The sequence below is a fragment of the Eupeodes corollae genome, chromosome 1 (genome assembly GCF_945859685.1).
Source record: "Eupeodes corollae chromosome 1, idEupCoro1.1, whole genome shotgun sequence".
NCBI lineage: Eukaryota > Metazoa > Arthropoda > Insecta > Diptera > Syrphidae > Eupeodes > Eupeodes corollae.
This window is the reverse complement of record NC_079147.1, coordinates 243,888,610-243,908,794: the sequence shown is the minus strand read 5'-3', so window position 1 is coordinate 243,908,794 and position 20,185 is coordinate 243,888,610. Positions and strand designations below refer to the sequence as shown.

Below are 20,185 nucleotides of genomic sequence, written 5' to 3'. Positions count from 1 at the left end.
TTATTGGTTCTATGAACTTTATTTGCTCACACTGTAAGGCATTGCAAATGCAAAAGCGAAGCCAATGGATTGTCTTGCGCAAATGGTATTGAAATTGATACCATTGGTTCCACCAGTAAAGCCATTGTACTAATTGGTTTCAGGAATAGCAACAAATTCCATACACTTTTTGACACATATTCAACAATATGGCAATTGTAGTTCGTGAAAATTGTGTGCCAACTTTCAAGGTATGTATTATAGCAGTAACTCATAAATATTTTAGCGAACAGAATTTTCTATCACCTAAGTTAAGATGTGCCACTAATCTACAATTTCTTAATATTACTTACTTACTTAAGGTGGCGGAACAGTCCTGTGTGAACTAAGGCCTCACCCAAAAAGATTCTCCATCTAGCTCAGTCACTAGCTAGCTCGCACTCCACGTTGGGTGAGGTCACCTTCCACATGTGCGTGTCACCTGATCCACGGTCTTCCTCTACTACGCTGTCCTGTGGGTGTGGATTCGAAGACTTTCCGGGCCGGAGCATTGGTTTCCATGTGCTTTACGTGACCCAGACATATTAGCCGTTGGACTTTTACCCTTCTGGCTAAGTCTACGTCGCTGTACAGCCCGTACAGCTCATCGTTCCATCTTCTCCTCCATTCACCTTTGATGCATACGAGGCCGTCGTAGAGCACACGAAGAACTTTTTCCTCGAAATGACCCAAGGTGCTTTTATCCGCTTTTATCAAAGTCCATGCTTCTGCACGGTATAGCAGGACGGGGATGATAAGGGTCTTATATAGCGACACTTTGGTCTTTCGAGAGAGGACTTTACTTCTCAATTGCCTTCTAAGTCCAAAGAAGCAGCGATTTGCAAGAGTTATTCTTCGTTTGATTTCAGCGCTGGTGTTGTTTTCTGCGTTTACAGCGGACTCTAGGTAGACGAAGTCCTTGACTAACTCAAAGTTACGTCTGTCGATGGTGACGTTTTTACGTCCTTTCTTCACGACAGCATGAACTTTGTTTTGCCCTCATTAACCGTTAAACCCATTTTTGCCGCCTTTGCCTCAATACTCACAATAGCCCCATTGGCATCACGCTGAGTTCTTCCGATTATGTCAATGTCATCAGCATATGCCAGTAATTGGACAGACTTTTGAAATATAGTGCCTCTAGTGTTGACGTGTGAGCTCTGCACTATTCTTTCAAGCACGATGTTAACAAAATCACATGACAGCGCATCACCTTGTCTAAAACCTTTTTTGACATCGGAAGGTTCTGTTAAGTTGTTTCCAACTTTTATGGAGCAGCGTGAATTCTCCATGGTCATCCTGCATAAACGGACTAGTTTGGCGGAGATGACAAAACTAGACATGGCTCTATACAGCTCGTCCCTGTAGATGCTGTCATAAGCGGCCTTAAAATCGATGAAAAGATAGTGGGTGTCGATTTGGTGTTCTTGGTTTTTTTCCATTATCTGCCGTAATGTGAATAATTGATCGACTGTGGACTTTCCTGGTCTAAAACCACACTGATAAGGACTTATCAGGTTGTTGACGATGGGCTTAAGACGTTCACATATTACGGCAGAGAAGATTTTATAGGCTATGTTAAGTAGACTGAATCTTCTATAGTTGGTGCAGTTTAGAGGATCTCCTTTTTTTCAGGATCGGGCAAACAATATTAAGGTTCCATTCATCGGGCATGCTTTCTTCCGACCGTATCTTACAGATAAGTTGGTGAATGCTCCTACTCCTAACCAACTTATCTCCAGCTGCTTTAAAGAGCTCGGCATTGAAGCCATCCGCTCCAGTGGCTTTATTAGAGTTCAGCTTAGATATGGCAATCTTTACTTCGTCTAAGTCGGGAGGACGGGATTGTTGGCTTTCGTCGTCTTTGTTGAATGGATCATCCTGCCTGACAGTGGAATTCGTTTCGACGTCGCCGTTATACAGTCTGCAGAAGTGGTCCTTCCATATCCTCAGCATTGACTGCGGTTCCACTATGATGTTTCCACTTTCGTCTTTGCAGCTTTCGGTTCTAGGTTTATGTACCTGTGAATTTCGTTTCACCTGTTCATAAAAGTTTCGAACCTTATTCCTGCTTTTATACCTCTCAACATCTTCGACCGCACGCTTCTCATGCCCTCTCTTTTTCCTTCTGAGAAGTCGGCGTTCCTCTCGCCTCTTATGCTCATAGAGCTCACGAACAGCTCTCGTCCTTTTATGCAGCGCCGCTTTGCGTGCCTTTTGTTTGGCTGCATCTGCTTGCCGACATTCCTCATCAAACCAGGGGTTCCATGTTGGTGGCTGCTTGAAACCCAGCACATCAGAGGCTGCTTCTCTGATTGCATCTTGGCAATGTTGCCACTGGTTTTCGATACATTGTGTTGGCGGCAGAGAACTTCGAGAGACGTTACTTGTAACTCGGTCGGAAAATTATTTGGTGATCTCTGGCGATTGTAGCAGTTCGACGTTGTACCTTCTCCCAGCACCTCCCTGTTTTGACTTGGGTCTGGAAATCCGAAGTGCTACCTTGGCTACAACGAGGTAGTGGTCCGAGTCGAAGTTAGCTCCTCGGAAAGTTCGTACATCCATGATGCTGGAAGCGAGTCTGGCGTCGATCGCAATATGGTCAATCTGGTTGACTGTAGATTGATCTGGAGAAGTTCAAGTTCCTTTGTGGATGTTGAGGTGTGGAAAACCCGTACTGACTACCATGATGTTTCGCCCCACAGCAAAATGTATGAGCCTGAATCCGTTGTCGCAAGTGTGGTCGTGCAGGCTGTTCTTCCCGATTATTCCACAAAAGATGTCTTCCCTTCCTAGCTTGGCATTAAAATCACACAGGACAATTTTAATATCGTATGTTTTGTCTAAGAGCTTAAAGGACATATCTTTGGTGTTGTCGTCTTTCTCTTCTGTGGGGGCGTGCGCGCATATGTTGCCGAATTTAGCCTTGATGCGTATGGTCATGAGGCGCTCATTGATGCACCTATAGCTCAAGACTTCTAGCTTAAGTCTGGCTCCAATCACGAAGCCGCATCCAAATAAGCGCCGTAGGTTTTCGTGGTAGCAGTCACCATAGTAAATATCGCAGTTTCTCATCCTCTTTTTGCCCGGCCCATCGCATCGTATTTCCTGGATGGTGGTGATGTCCGCTTTATAGCAGTCTAAGGCCTCCGCTAATTCTTCGGCTGCACGTGGTCTGTTAAGGGACCTAACATTCCTCGTAAATATCCGTAGTTCGTTGTCCTTAATTCGTTTGCGTAGGTTGTCAACAGTAAATCCGTCCGTATCCGAGGCTTGTTGGTGCTTCGCAACTATGAGGCTTTTACGTAACCAGGAAGTCACCCCGACACACAACCCCCAACCTGGAGGGCCAGATCCTTAGTATAACTCCAAGGACGAGGAGCCGGATAAACTGCTCCTTACAGGCCTGGGCTCCGAATATGTCGAAGAAGCCCTATAAGGTGTTCACTAAGTAGTTCAACCTTACTGGAACTGTAGACGCCACCGGTGATTCCATCTCGGGAATTCCTCCGATGCCGTCTGGATAAGGAGAGGTGCCTTAGTGGAAACACCTCTCCCCACCTCTCTCGTTTGCTGCCACCAACAACTTTCCACTGGGGTTGGAACCCAATCTCTAGTTGAGGTACTAGGCACCCGATGTTAACCACGGGGAGGTGAGAGTAGGAGTTGATAGACAGAGGTGGGTTTTGAGAAAAACCTGTGGACACTTGTGTCCTTTTGAATACACATGTCTACCATTTGAACATTTGCGTTAAATAGCTCCGAAAATTATTGTTGGATTTGTAATCTTTTCATTGACATAACAAATACTAAAATGCAAAATAATAGTGTTTTTGATTTGAGCTCTAAATACAGAATCAATCAATCAATAATCAAATTTTTAAAGTGGCTTGGTCATGTTTGTTGGGCAAATTCAGTTCAAATGTCTTGAAGCAAATTGGCTTTATCTTGTATGTCCAGAAACATTTTTGTCAATGACAGGCATTTTCAGTGACCTTCATAAACAAAATTTCAATGATTGGTTTTAATTATGAAAACCAATGGGCAAATTCAGATAGCATTAGGTGACTCATTTTGAAGTCAACTGCATTCTTTGAACACAAAGTAGGACCAAAGAAGCTAATCGCAAATGCAAAAGCTAACACCGCCCTTGACACTAGGTGTCACTTTTGCTTTTGCTTGCATGAAGTATTAAAAGCATTATTATCTACAAAATTGCAAGCTAATTACAAGTCTTGTTTTGTATTGCTAAGAAAAATCAATAATTTTGTTTTCAATATGACAACAAAAAACTTTAAGTAATTGTGTGCATTTAATAAATAAATAAATAACGTAGTAACGTAGTTCGGCATTCAGTTGAATGAAAAAAACTTGATCAGCTGACATTTTGACATAAGTAGATTTAAATTTGGTAGTAAGGATGATTTTCTAAACTAACTTTTAAGTTAACTGTCTAATAAATTTGTCTTGATTGCAAAGCAATTTTTAAGCAACTGACTAAAAAGATACTACTAACTTGCCTTAGGGGTACGTTATAGAAATCATTGGTTTTCATCAATGAAAACAAACATTGAAATTTTGTTGACATAGCTTTAAAAATTTGTGTCATTGAAAAAATTTGTACTGCCAGAAATCTGTTATTGGAATTGTGAATTGGAAATGAGTGGAACGATTCATTTCACTTTTTAACATACAAGTATCAGCTGTTCAGGAAAATGAATTTCCGCTCGGAAAAAATACATTTTTAAAAGAAAAATAATTGTGCAATTACACTTTTTCAAATCAAATCAAAGAAAAACACCGTCAAATATCGATTGAAAAAGCTCCGGATTGATTTTAATGATAGTTTAACTGGCCCCTTACCTTGAAGTCCCTTATATAGCCAATACCTGTCCAATGAAAGCTATTGACGTAAATATACTCACCAGTAAAACATTTTACATTCCGCCTATTGCTTGAATTTTTACTGTTTGATGTTACTGATAGATCAAAACTAGCGCCACAAATAAAATGAAAAAGATAAATCTATATTTCACCATATTGTGAATGTCAATCGCACCCTATTCGAGTCAGCTGATTCGATTCACAATAGTCGCATAGAATTTGTTTTAAAACCTAACCTCAAACTGAATTTACAAAAAAGAAATATCTGACTCTGACAGCAGAAAATTGAAATCGGTTTCCTTGTCGAACGATTTTGGATTGGATTTTCTTCTCTCTCAACCAAAAGAGTTGATTTTCTCCTCAACATTTCAACCAAAAGACCTATTTAACTTTGAAAAATCATTCTGCGAGTGTTTAATTAATCGTTTTTACTACACAAAAAGTGTTTCCAATCGAATTTATATATTTCATAAGCTTTCGTATTTTTCAATAGTTTTCTACACACCACATATCTCGGACCAAATGTTCTATAGGTTGGTATAGCCATAGTCTTTTATATTTTATATATTTTTTTTTCGCTATCGTCGTCGTCGTCTTCCACACACTATACAACATACAATATATACCTAGAAGAGAAGACACCATATCCACATAGCAGCCAGCCAGTCAGTCAGCCAGGCAGGCAGGGCAGACTTGTACCTAGGTATATTAACGACGACGACGACGATACGTACGAGGCTCCCGATAAGTCTATACAAATGTGTCGTAGTGGTGTCTCTATCTCTAATGAAAAATGTTGTAGCTTTACTCGTAGTCGTACGTATCTATTGAATGCTGTGCTTTTTTATATTCTGTAGATTTTTCCACTGAACTCATCTCGCCTCGATCCGATCGAATGGAGTCGTCACCAGAAATTATGGTCTTGCAGGCCCTCAAAGCGGCCACCGATCAGAATGTTGACTTGGTCAAGAAAGCCGAGCAAAAACTTAGCGAATGGGAGCAGCAGCCGGGGTTTTTCCCAACCCTCATGCGAATTCTAAGAAACCAACAATTCGATATCAATGTGCGCTGGATGGCGGCGGTGTACCTCAAAAACGGGGTCAATAGGTATTGGAGGAAGGGAATCAAGAACGAGTTACCAGCTGCCGATAAGTCGGAGATCCGTCAAAGCTTGTTGGAGAATTTCTGCGAGCCTGTGCCGCAGGTTGCTACACAAATCGCTTTATTGATTGCACAAATAGCCAGGTTGGATTACCCCAGGGAGTGGCCGGATTTGGTGCCGGTTCTGCTGAAGAACATCCAAACAACTGACAGTCTGCAGCAGCAGAGGGTTTTATTGATATTCCATCATGTCATCAAGGCGCTAATGTCGCGTCGCATGATGGCCGAGAGGAAGATGTTCGAAGAGTTGACGGCGAATATCTACGAGTATATTTACGATTTGTGGGATGGATTCTCGAATTTGTTTATTCATAGCCTTGAGAATTCACAACCCGAGGAGGCATTTGTTCACATGGAGAAGGCCCTGTTGACGCTGCGCACACTAAGGAAGCTCACTATTTCCGGGTACTCAAAGCCACAGTTGTCCCCAAGATGCATGCAATTTCTTCAGGTAATTTTATTTTAATGAAGTGATTTGTTTTTGAACTCATTACGTCAGCCTTGAGAAATTCATTCATAATGATGATTTGTTTGCATTAACATGTGTAAGGCATAGTTCACATGGTTAGATAATGGCTTGACAAAGTTTGCATAGAATTTTCTGTTGTTCATCGATATTTTTCTAGAATAAAACTTTGTATGAAGATGAATCATAGATTTGACTTGATTCGAATGGAGTTGAAGTAACGACATAAGTCGAAATTAGCAGATACCCGATTCGATTCAATTTTGAGCCGAATTGTTTTTAGCTTGCTTTATTACATTGTTAAGTTTAATAAGTTTCAAAAGGTATAAAGTATTTGTTTATATTAAACATTAATATTAACAAGTCTTAGCAAATGGCCGGGACATTTAAGCTTTGAAAAGATAACCTCTCTAGAATCGAGAAAATAATGGGATATGTTCCACTTCAAAATGTATCCTCAAAAAGCGATCGAAAATCTATTTTGTCGCTTTAAATATAAAAAAGTTCTGATTCTATATTCTGTCTTGGAAAAAAATTTGGGGAGTTTTTGTTGACACTAGAGACTTAAGCGCATTAAAGCGTGAACAAAAATCAGGGATGAATATTTTCACGTTTTGACTCCTGTTCGTTAGGGTGAACCTAAAACACACATGCGAACTTTAGAGGGTTGTATCAATTTGGATATGTTTTTGGAATTATTTGAACTTCATATGTATTGTTAGAAGAGTGATAATTGTATACCTAGTTGCATTTGAATCTCCACAATCCGAGGTCAAGGACATTTGAGAGAATTCATATAAATCAACCCTCTTATAAAAATTAAAAATATTGAATTTTGAAAAACAAAATGTATTCCTAAAAGAATTAAAATTTGCATTTCTAAAATAAAATAAAATTAAGTGTCGGTCGCAGTTTTGAGTCACAAAGAGGAATATGAAATGCAAAAAATGTACAGATGTTCTACAGCTTAAGTTATGATGGTATTAAACGTGAAAGCCACGGACACACCAAATGTAATTTTTCGCATTGCATTTCCTCTAAGAAAATGTATGGAGAGTGTAAAACGTATTGGGGTTCGAGCGAACGCCAACGCAAATTTGAATGCTTATAACTTTTTTCTAAATCATATTATTGACCAGGGATACAAAATCAGTGAACCTTTTCTTTACGTTTTTGATCGTTTTTTCATCAAAGCAATTTAAGATAATTTTCTGTAATTTTTTTTCTGAAAAAAGTCACAAACCAAACTTGGGGTTCGTCCGAACCCAGGCTTAAACTTAAAAAAAAATTAGCTTAACAAATATCATTATGAAAAAAGAATAGAGCAATAGAGAAACACACAATCACTCAGGAACCGGTGGGAGTTCTGGGAGGTATTTGCCGCCCAACATCACATGCTTGCTCTTCCTGTCCTTTGCTTGTAGACAAATGTGGCATATTGTCTGAAAATAAAAGATTTGTCAAAAACAAAATATTAGGTTTACATTATAAAATACCTGTTTACGAGAAAGTCTCTCGTTACTTACTTACTTAGGGTGGCACTACAGTCCGGGGTGGACCTGGGCCTCAACCAACATGCGTCTCCAGCCAGCTCGGTCCCTAGCTAGCTGTCTCCGGTTTCGCACGCCAAGTTGGTTGAGGTCCTCTCCCACCTGGGTGCGCAACCTGAGTCGCGGTCTTCCTTTACTGCGCCGTCCCTCGAGATTGGATTCGAAGACCTTCCGGGCTGGAGCGTTGATGTCCATTCGCTCTACTTGACCCAGCCATCTAAGCCGTTGGACTTTAATTCTACTAACTAAGTCAGTGTCGCTGAACAGACCGTACAGTTCGTCGTTTTATCTTCTCCTCCATTCTCTATCTATGCGTACGGGACCAAAAATCACCCGAAGAATTTTTCTCTGGAAGCATCCTAAGACGCTCTCATCTTTGTATGACAGGGTCCAGGCCTCAGCGCCATAAATTAGAACCGGGATAATGAGTATCTTATAGATGGTGATTTTAGATGCTCGAGAGAGGACTTTACTACTCAATTGCCTTCTAAGTCCAAAGAAGCAGCGATTTGATTTCAGCGTTGGTGTCGTTGTCTGTGTTAATAGCGGTGCCAAGGTAGACAAATTCCTTAACTACCTCGAAGTTATAGCTGTCCATGGTGACGTTTTGTCCAGACGTCGTTGTTCGATGTCTTTTTTTGATGACAGCATATACTTGGTCCTGCCCTCATTGACCACTTAACCCATCTTCTTCGCTTCCGTCGCAATGCTCAAAAACGCTCCACTAACATCACGCTTTGATCTTCCAATTATATCAATATAACCTGCGTATCCGAGTAATTGAATGGACCTTTGGAAGATTGTGCCTCTAGTGTCGACGGTTGAGTTTTGCACAATTCTTTCCAGAACGATGTTGAAGAAGTCGCATGACAGTGCATCGCCTTGTCTAAAACCTTTTTTGCCATCAAATGCATCGGTGAGATCTTTTCCGACCTTGATAGAGCAGCGTGCATTCTCCATCGTCATTCTACACAAACGGATAATTTTGACAGGGATGTCAAAACTAGACATTGATCTGTAGAGCTCTCCCTATACATGCTTTAAAATCGATAAAGAGATGGTGGGTATCGATTTGAAGTTCTTGGATTTTTTGCCTGGATCTGTCGTAGTGTGAAAATTTGGTCGATAGCGGACTTTCCTGGTCTGGAGCCACACTGATAAGGACCAATCAGGTTGTTGACGAATGGCTTCAGACGTTCACATAATACCGCAGAGAGGATCTTATACGCAATGTTAAGGAGACTGATGCCTCTGTAGTTGGCGCAATTTAGAGGATCTCCTTTCTTATGTATCGGGCATACTATGTTGAGATTCCAATCATCGGGCATGCTTTCTTCCGACCATATTTTGCAGATGAGTTGGTGCATGCTCCCTACCAAGATATCGCCTGCTGCTTCGGCAGCGATGCCGTCAGCTCCAGCAGCTTTGTTTGACTTCAGTTTAGATATAGCTATCTTCACTTCGTCCAGGTCGGGTAGGCGGAATTGTTGATCTGCGTCGCCGAGGTTGAGTGGTTCTGTCTCCCTTACAGCGAAATTCGGTTCGTCATCGCCGTTATATAATTTGGAGAAGTGATCTTTCCATATTCTCAGCATCGACTGCGGCTCTACTACGATGTTCCCCTGATGGTCTTTACAGGCATCGGTTCGTGGCTGGTACCCTTGGGAGGTTTTTTTTACCTTTTGGTAAAATTTACGAACCTCATTCCTGTTGTGACATCCCTCTATCTCCTCGATCGCGCGCTTCTCATGCTCTCTTTTTTTCCATCTAAGAAGCCAGTGTTCCTCTCTCCTCTTCTGCTCGTAGAGCTGGCGAGCAGCTCTAGTCCATTTGTGCAGCGCCGTTTTGTATGCCTCTTGTTTTGCTGCGTGCGCTTGCCGGCATTCGTCGTCAAACCAGGGGTTTTGCTGTGGTGGCCGTGTGAAACCTAGCACTTCAGAGGCGGCATCTCTGATGGCTAAAAGGCAATGTTGCCACTAGTTTTCAATGCTTAATGCAGGAAGCATAGGACTCCTTAAGAGGTTATTAGAAACTCGATCGGAAAAGGACATGGCAGTCTCTTGGGATTGTAGCCGTCTAACGTCGAATCTTCTCACAGTACTTCCTTGTTTTGGCTTGGATCGGGATATCCGTAGCCGTACCTTGGCTACAACGAGGTAGTGGTCCGAGTCAATGTTGGCCTCTCGGAATGTTCGGATATCCTGGATACTGGAGAAGTGTCGTGCGTCGATCGCAATGTGGTCAATCTGAACGTCTCGCCCCGCAGCGAAATCGACCAGCCTGAATTCGTTGTCGGAGGTGGTGTCGTGCAGGCTGTATCTCCCGATCATGCGACCAAAGATGTCTTCTCTTCCTAGCTTGGCATTAAAATCTCCTAAGACAATTTTAATGTCATAGCCAGGGCACTGCTCATATGTCTTGTCCAAGAGCTCGAACAATTTGTCTTTGGTGTCTTCATCTTTCTGCTCTGTTGGGGCATGCGCGCATTATTAGACTTATGTTGACAAATTTAGCCTTGATGCGGATTGTCGTGATGCGCTCGCTCACACTGTTGAAACTCAAGACTTTGAGTTTGCCGGAGTCTAGTTCTAACAACAAATCCACATCCCAATAGACGCTGTCTTTGTTCTCGGTAGCAGTCGCCGTAGTATATATCGCAATCTTTTAGTTTGCCTTTGCCCGGTCCATCCCATCGCACTTCTTGGATGGCGGTAATATCTGCCTTGCACCAGTTAAGGGCTTCCGTTAATTGTTCGGCTGAAGTTCGTTGTGCTTATTTCGTTTGCGTGGATTGTCAACAGTCAATCCGTCCGTATCCACGGCTTTGTTGGTGCTTCGCAACTAAAGGTATTGTTTACGCGACCAGGAAGTCACCCCGACGGCACAACCCCCAAACCTGGAGGGCCAGATCCTTAGTATAACGCCAAGGCCGAGGAGCCGGATAAACCGCTCCTTACAGGCCTGGGCTCTATAAGATGTTCACTAAGTAGTTCAACCTTACTGGAACTCTAGACGCCACCGTTGATTCCATCTCGAGAATTCGTCCGCTGCCGTCTGGATAAGGGGAGGTGCCTTAGTGGAAACACCTCTCGTTTGCTGCCCCCAACAACTTTGTTGGAAGAGGACTTCCAATCCATGAAGTCTCCATAGTTTAAGACATTTACAATATAGCTTTTTGGATTATGTCTGGCATTTGTAATCATAGTTGGCCAATTAGAAGAAGCCCATATGGTTGTATTGCGAACAAAACATTCAATGGTGCTATGAACAACAACAGGCATCATGGTGTGTCAAGGTAAAAGATAAGTGACCTTTATTTCTGTAATTGTTGTTGCGATTTTCAAGAAAAGAATTAAAATTTGCGCGGTTTCTATTTTGCGCAGCACAGCTATCAGAATATAGATTAACAACAGTATGAGTACCTTTTTGATCTAACATATTCAAATACTTAAAAATAACTGTAACCATTTCATTTTTCCTTGGCATTCGCCCCACACATAACAATATCCATCCCTTGTGTCACTTTCATATATACTTTCATTATAATATGCGTATTTTCTCGAGTAATATAAGGTCCAACTTTTACCGTGTGGAGTACTGAGGACGTTTTCCTTCCAAATCAAAGCTTACGCATAAGGAATTAGAATCAGCTACCTTGCTAAGTTTTTGGTCTTCTAAAAAGAGTTTCTTGCATTTTTCTTTATCCAGAATGCGATTTTTATATTCAGTGGTTTATTTATATAACAAAGAAGTTGTATCAACAACGTTTGAAATCGAAATAAGAAAATTTATGACAACTAATTTTCTGAGAATATTAAATATTTAAACGATTGCTTATGTTTTTCAATACCCCTTCTCAATCGTTTAAACCAAGCCTTGAACACGGGTCGAACTTTTTAGAGAGTGTTAGGAAGAATTGAGCCAACATATCGCTTTGGTCTAGTGATGCTCCAGACATCTTCAGTTGCTTAACAAGTTTTCAAATATCACGATGTGGTTAGCTACTGAATCACCATCATTTATACGAAGCTTCATTAGCTGCTTCCGTACCAAAAGTTGGTTAACAATCAGTTTTCTTGCAAAAGATGATTGAATGCTCTCCCACATCTCTTTAGCAGTATTCTTTTCACGGATATAACTTAAACAGTCGTTATGCACAAACGCTACGATTTTATCCTTCGCTTTCTTATCTCTTCTAGAAAATTCTTCATATCATGCATTAGTAGCCTCAACGACTTTCGTTAAAACATCAGCCAGATTAAGCGAGTCCAGATGTGTTTGAACTCTGAACTGCCAATCATCGAATCCGCTTCCATTGAATTGAAAGAGTTTGTATGCCTTCTCGAGCGGTGTTCAGAATTCTATTGGAATTTTCGATGGTGTATCTCAAAGACATTAAATTTGGGCTCACTCAACATCGAATGGTCTGACATTTTGTTAGACAAAAAACTCAGTTTTAATACACACATATCCATAACTATAAATAAAATAAATAGGTATATCCAAATTCTCTATCCTATGATATCCAGAAAATCTGAACTGAGTAAGGACAACAAAATTATTTTGTTCAAAACAGTTTTTCAATCCATCCTCCTCTATGGTGCACCTGTTTGGGGCGATTGTGCCAAAACTCATAAGCTGAAACTACAAAGATGTCAAAATATAGTGCTTAAGATTATGCTTGATCTTCCAAGGTGTTACTCGAACTAGTAAATATCAACTTTTTAAACCTAAACATTGAAATTTATAAAGACAAGTTTCATCGCAATTGTTCTTTATCCGATAATGAACTCGTTCGTCAATTACTTCAATAACAATGAAATATACATATAAAATAATTAATTATATGCAATATTAGTTTGTAAGTTTTTGAATAAGGGGTTTTTGTTCTAGTTCTTTTCCCTTTTAATACCAAATTTATAATACTCTTCTTCTTTGTATAAAATTATATCTTAGCTGTAAAGGTTAAAAACTCTACAAAAATATAATTTGAATGTAATCTAGACTTATAAATTGTAACTACTAAAACTTTAACTAACTAACTTACTGAAACATAAAATCAATATAAAGGTTTACAAATGTTTGTAATAAAACTTTAGAACTCAATTTTAAGTAACTATAAATTTTGCTCTCACTATTTTCACCCAATTGTTTTATTTTTCTGAAACAAGATACGTGTTTAGTTATAATAAGACACCACAACTGTAAACTTAATCAATAACAAATAGAGGCAATGCATCATCTTGCATAATGAACAATAAGATGTGCATACAAATGTTGGGGCTCGTGCGAGCCCAAAGTTTTATAGCATTATTTTTCGTGCCGTAAACTAGGGTTAAACACGTTTTTATGATAAATAAATTAAGTCATTAAGCAGCAAATTAATACAAAACAAGCAAAAGTAGCTCTATAATTAAGAACCTCACACATAATTAGACACTTCATATTTACTACTTATTTGCATATCCTGTCAGTTCTCAGCTTCTTCAAGATGCCGAGGTATTTAAGAGATAGTTTTTAGCATACTTTATAACAGTTTTTTGCAATTCTTCATAAAAGTCCTTAATGTTCTTTTTAAGTTCTTTTGGTAATTCGACGTATCAGGTTTGTTAAGAAAAGTGCAACGCGGAGTAGATTATAAATTAGAATGAGTTTATTTGACAGAATTCATAAGTTGTCGTGTTACAATGTTTACATAGTTTGATGAACGTATTCAGTAATAGTTTTTCATTTTCAACAAGGTTATCCCATATACACACTCCTCGCCACTTGAATAGGAAACCCATGGGCCTTTTTTTTTTCCTCCATTGCTTCCAAACCAAGAGACTATTTTTAACTTCCCATAGGAAGTTATTGTAATAAATAAAAAAATAAATATCTCATGAACTAATAACGCTAGAAACTTGAATTAAATTTTATATTATATTATATTTATGTTAGAGTCTGATTTTGAAGAAATCTTGTGTTTTGTCTATGTTTGTCTTGAATGATTCCATACATTTTACATGGGCTTAGCCTCAGGAGATTGCGGTGGAGTTTAAAGTTGCCTTTGGAGCATTACAGAGCAACCACTCACGAGTTTGGAAAGCAGTGTGCTTAGGATCAATGTCTTGTTGAAAGACTAATCAAATGATAAGACCAAGCTTTCTCAAAACTTTCTTGGATTTTCTTAGTTTAGTTTAGTTAATTTCATCAAACAGAGTACAACTCTTACAGACTACTTCAACAAGTTAATATAATAATTTATTTAAATATAAGTATATGTACAAAAATAATAATAGATACATCTTAATTACAAAACAGATTGCGAAACCAAAGCAGCCATACATTTTTTTTAAGAACATCTTTTGAAATATTAGAAAAAATATCTATAACCTTAACAATAGAATTCGTTCTACTATAATTTCTTATATGAAAAGGCTCTCGCAAATGAAAATTGGAGCGGAGAATCCTTGATGGAAAGTAGATAAGTATTCGTTCTAACAAAAAAGAACATTTGATACGATTGCTTATTAAATCTTTTACAAACATTATTGAAAAATATGTTGTCCTTACTAAATTGGAAACGCAACGTACAGGGAAGAGTCAAAAAAGCTACAGTAGCTCTCTTTTCTTGCAAAAAAGCTATTGGTAATAAATGGGGTTTACAACCCAGACTCACACATTGGCTATACACATAGCTAATCAGACCGATTTAAACGTACGGTGTGGCAGTATGGTGGACTGCTTTAGAGAAAGGTATAAACAGGGATAAGCTAAATAAAGTCCAACGTTCAGCTTGCCTATATATATAAGCGGATCGCTTCGCACGACCCCGTCGCGTCAGCGGCACTGACACCTTCCTCTACCTAACACCTCTTGACATATTTAGCAAACAAATAGCTGCAAGCTCTGCTATTCGCCTCAAAGCTTCGTCGCAGTGGACTAACAACAACATTGGCCACTCCGTTATTCTAAGGTACTTAGAATCAATTCCACAGCACATAGACTACACCATCCCCCAACTACAATTCGACAGGAACTTCCAGATTTCTATACCTACCAGATGTCTTTAAGGGGATAGGACATTCTTGGAGGATGAGTCGATCCATTTTTACACAGATGGGTCAAAAACAAAAGAAGGGGTTGGTGGAGGTGTGTACTCTGAACGACTGAAATTAAGTCCCTCTTTCCGCCTTCCCAATCATTGTAGCGTGTTCCAGGCGGAACTTTTGGCGATAAAGGAAGCAAGGCCGCTATCAAATCTCTGGACTCTGTCTCTACAAACTCTATAACAGTTCATAACTGTCGATCATCTCTAATAAAGATGGCGCAACAGTTTAATATTCACCTTTGCTGGGTGCCGGGCCATAGAGACATTCCAGGTAAGGAATAAGGCAGATGAACTCGCCAGGAACGGTACAGTACAGCCCAACCTACCACGTTTGGCAAGTACTGGCATACCAATCGCTACTTGTAAACTGCTGCTAATGCAAGACGCTGTGAGGAGGGCAGGCACCAGATGGAACAACATCACCACGTGTCAAGTCACAAGAAACATCTGGCCAACACTGGATTTAAAAAGTTCAAGGTGCTTGCTCTCTCTAAGCAGATCGCATATAAGCTCGTTAATAGGTGTCATAACCGGACGCTGTCTAATAGGAAAGCACGCCTCGAGACTAGGCGTATTCTCATATGACTTTTGCAGAAGCTGTATGGATGAGGAAGAGGAAGAAATGGTTCTTCATCTTCTCTGCCAGAATTACCTAGGAGAATTCTTCTTTAATGATCTAAATCATATCAGTATAAGCAGCCTCTCACGTTTCGTAAGGGACTCAAGCTAGTTCCATTGAGCTTAGGAGGAAGCCTCAAGATTCATGTGGTATCACAATAGGCTATTAAACTGGCCTAAGTGTGTCCGTTTCCATCTTGGACAGCCACTATAACCTAACCTACCTAACCTCAAGCGTTTGAATTTCAATAAACAGGCATCTAGATGGATAAGGTGGTACTTCCATATTCCAATTTAATTATAGAAAGCATACCTAGTAAACCTTTTTTGTATTTTTTCTATTCTAGAAAAATGAGTGATATAATAGGGATTCCAACTATGTGCAATATTCCAGTACCGATCTAACAAGTGCAATATATAATGGAAACCAAGTTTTGAAAGCTTAAAAATTAGCTTTTGCAAAATCTGTAAAGATAATATAAGTCTGTAAACCATTTTCGAACCCGCAAAGTACAGAATCGCATAGCAATGAAAGGTTTGTAGCAGTAGATCTTCCAGAAACAAAATCATGTTGGTATTCGGATATTAAATCCTTAACAAAAAAATATATTTTTCTGATCAATAATAATTTGCAGATAGGCCTATATGTCACATTTTTCTTCGAGCCAGACTTAAATATTGGAGTTATATAAGAGATCTTCCAACAGTCCAAAAACTGGGCACTTTTTAAAGACTTATTGAAAATCAACTGAGCGGTAATGCCAAAGAAACGGCGCAGTTTTTTAGTGCAACAGGGGCTATGTTATCTGGCCCAGCACTTTTATTTACATCAAGACTGCCTAGAGCTTCAAAAACATCAAAAACAGTAAAGTCTATACTTCCAATATCAATAGCATAAGATGGCGAAAAATAAGAAGAAGGCAAATAAACCGATTTAAAATAATCGGCAAATAAATCGCATATAACGTTCATATCACTAGATAAACAATTGGACTACTTCATACAGTTTGGAATCCCTAGAGACCTTGTTTTAATATTTATAAATTTCCAGAAGTGTTACAAATCTTTTCTAATTTTTGAATCAGCAGAGAGAATAAAATTATTAAAAGAAAGCTATTGAGACAGTCATATTCAAGGTGGCACTAAATGTATTTCTGCTTAAGGCCCAGATTATCTTTTGTTGTTTTATAAGCTTTATATGCTTTATTCTTTCTATTTTCTGAGTCCTTACCTCCACAAATTTTAGCAAGACCTTTGACAAAATATTCTATTGACTAATACTCCTTAACCCTTTTAGCAAGACCTTTGACAAAATATTCTATTGACTAATACTCCTTAACCCTTCTAGTCTTGCCTTTAAACCGATTTTGTTGAAATGGATTTTTCGTACTTCCCGCTCTCTCCTACTCCTATGGGGCGTACCCCATGGTAGGCACTTAGGTCCTTCCCTTTATATCCTTACCATTAACGATATAGAATTTATTACTAAATATTCTTATATATCACTTTACGCTAAAGACAATTACGTCGATGCATATTTCTTTCAGCCTTAAACTAGACCTCTAAAAGGCGTCAAACAAAAACTATTATGAAATTTGCTAAAGATGCAACTTAAAACAACTACAACTTTTTTTTTTATTTACAGATAATTTTCGGAAGACTAAAACAATGCCTAGAATGGCGTTACCAGCTTCAGCGCCTCAATGCAGCCGACAAATTAATTGAACTGCTGGAAAAGTTCATCCTAAAACAAGTTAAAACTCTAAATGAGTTTCTTGAACATCATCCGGCGGCATTTTTGCGATTTGTATCGCCAGCGCTGGAATTTTCCTTCAACTATGTTTTCCATGAAGGCACCGTTCTCGTGTTTGACGATGGAAATGTTGTTAATTTCCCCCAATTTACTATTCACTGCATAAATTTAATGAAAGGCATTTTACTATGCAATTTGTATAGTGACAAATTGAAAGATAGTCTGCCCACAGAAGAGAGTCCAGTGCCTTTGTCGGAGTTCTTTACTTCGGAGCGAATTTGTTATATTTGCGAGAAAATAGTCACTCATTATTTCCTGTTAACTCAAGCTGAGTTAGAACTATGGGTTGAAGATGCAGAGTCATTCTCACAAGACGACGCCGGTGGCGATAGTTGGAAGTACTCGCTGCGACCCTCTGTGGAGAGGCTCTTTTTAACCGTAATGAATATATTCCGCACAGACATGACCACAGAAACGCTGAAGTACATCCGCAAAGCTCAACAAATCAATCTGACTCCTCAATCAGACCTCGAGGATATTCTACTTAAAGATGCCATCTACTATGCAGCTGGACTTGCTTCCTTCAATCTCTTCGACGAGATCGACTTTGATATGTGGTTCACGAATCAGCTTTTGGCTGAGATTAAAATCGATTCCGACAATTTTAGGATCCTGAGACGAAGGGCCATCTGGCTGACAGCACAATGGGCAGCAGTGAAATTCTCCCGAGATTTACGCACAGTGGCGTATGAAGCCTGCTTGCATCTACTTCGACCCGCAGAAGACATGTCCATTCGTTTGGAGTCATCGAAAACCCTAGCGGCTTTGATCAACAGTTTTGAGTTCGAACCGGATCCCTTTAATCCCTATTTGGAGCAAACCTTCTCCGCTTTGTTTGTGCTGCTAACCGAGTCCAAGGAATGTGATACCAAAATGAATGTTCTATCGATTATCAACGGAATCGTGGAGAAGATGAGCGACCATGTTCAATCGCAGGCCGATAACCTCATTGCATACCTTCCAGTTCTGTGGACAGACAGCGAGGATCACAGCATGCTAAGGTGTTCGATCATTTGTACTCTTCAACAGATTATCAAAGCTCTCCACGAAACTCCCGAGCCAATGAAACCCTTCCTATATGTCGTGATTGGATTGAGCACTGATATCAAGGAACCCTCACATATTTATCTCATGGAGGAGGGTCTCTCTCTTTGGTTATCCGTGATGGAGAACAGCACAGTCATAACTCCGCAGCTCTTAGACATCTGCAAGAACCTACTTCCTATAATCGAAGGTTCGTCGGAGAATTTCCGCACGATACTGTTCATCATTCAAGCTTATATACTCCTTTGTCCGCGTGCATTCCTAGAACGCTACGGCAAGCAATTTGTCGACTTGTGTTCACGTATGTTGGATGATATTCGACCCGAGGGCATCGTCGTCATAATGAAGGTGTTCGAGACGATGTTGAAGGCAGATTCGGCGTATGGTTTGGACATTCTCGAACCAGTGCTTCCCCATATTTTCCGACAAATCTACGACAATAAGGAATTCCCAATGGTAATGAGCACCTATCTTACGATAGTGGCCCGAGTTCTCATCATCAATCAGAGTGTATTCTCTGACGTCATTCTGAAACTCAGCCTACCCAATTCTTTGGAAACTATTATTGACGTTTGGAACGCTAAGATGCCACTAGTCTCCGAGCTAGAGAAGAGGAAACTTCTCAGTCTCGCTCTGGCATCTCTATTTACCGTGAACAATGTAGCCATACACGAGCGCTTTCCAGCTTCAATGCAAAATATCTCCGAGGTTCTGTCCGATGTTATGAAGGAGGAGGATGCGAAGAGTGAAGGCGGACGCAAGTACTACGACTGTCTGGTATTTCAAGATGAAAACGATTTGGACATAGCTAGCAATGATGGCAGCGGGTTTGGAGCATTCTTGGGAGGCATAAGTGATGGAGAAAATCAAGCCCACCACTACGATCGTTGTCGTCAGCTATCGCTAAAGGATCCCGTCCACACAATAGTCCTCAAAGACTACGTGGGCTGGCAATTGAATAGCATGCGTTCGCAATTAGGTGATATGGGTTATCAATATCTAATGAATACAGTCTATCCGGGAGTGCTGACAAATATGAGCGAATATTTGGATCTATCGATTATACCTAAGGCTGTAAACTAATTAAAAATTAAAAATTTTAATATAAACACAAAAAAAAACTAATTACAAAATATTGTGCATATACAGAACTTTGTTTTTATGTTATTTATACTTATATATATTTTTAATAATTAATATTAAATAAAATGATAAACCGATAAACTGATTGTATGCGCGCAGAGAAAAGAGCAGAACAGAAAGGAATTTCTTAATAAAAATGACTCGTTGAACACCAGCCTTTTCTTTTTCCTTATTTGCTTAAGATTCCGATACAATCCAACAAGCTTTTTCATCTGGCTCGGTCCTTACCTTGATGTCTCCATTTGCGCACTCTAAGATGGGTGAGGTCACCTTCCACACTTTCCTCTACGTGGATTCAAAGACATTCTGGGTCGGACCATTGGTTTTCATGCGCTCTACGTGACTCAGCGGTAGCTATAGAGCTTTAAAATAAAACAAGCCTATGAATAGATGTC

At 39.7% G+C, this 20,185-nt stretch overlaps 1 protein-coding gene across 1 annotated transcript; it reads left to right on the top strand.

The window, feature by feature from the left end:
- The first annotated feature begins 5,165 nt into the window (after window positions 1-5,165).
- On the top strand, window positions 5,166-19,746 carry LOC129938754 (importin-11). The gene is made up of 3 exons (XM_056046487.1): window positions 5,166-5,435; window positions 5,760-6,514; window positions 17,436-19,746. The coding sequence occupies exons 2-3, from the start codon at window positions 5,798-5,800 to the stop codon at window positions 19,728-19,730; spliced, it is 3,012 nt and encodes a 1,003-aa protein (XP_055902462.1). The 5' UTR covers window positions 5,166-5,435; window positions 5,760-5,797; the 3' UTR covers window positions 19,731-19,746.
- Window positions 19,747-20,185: the final 439 nt, after the last annotated feature.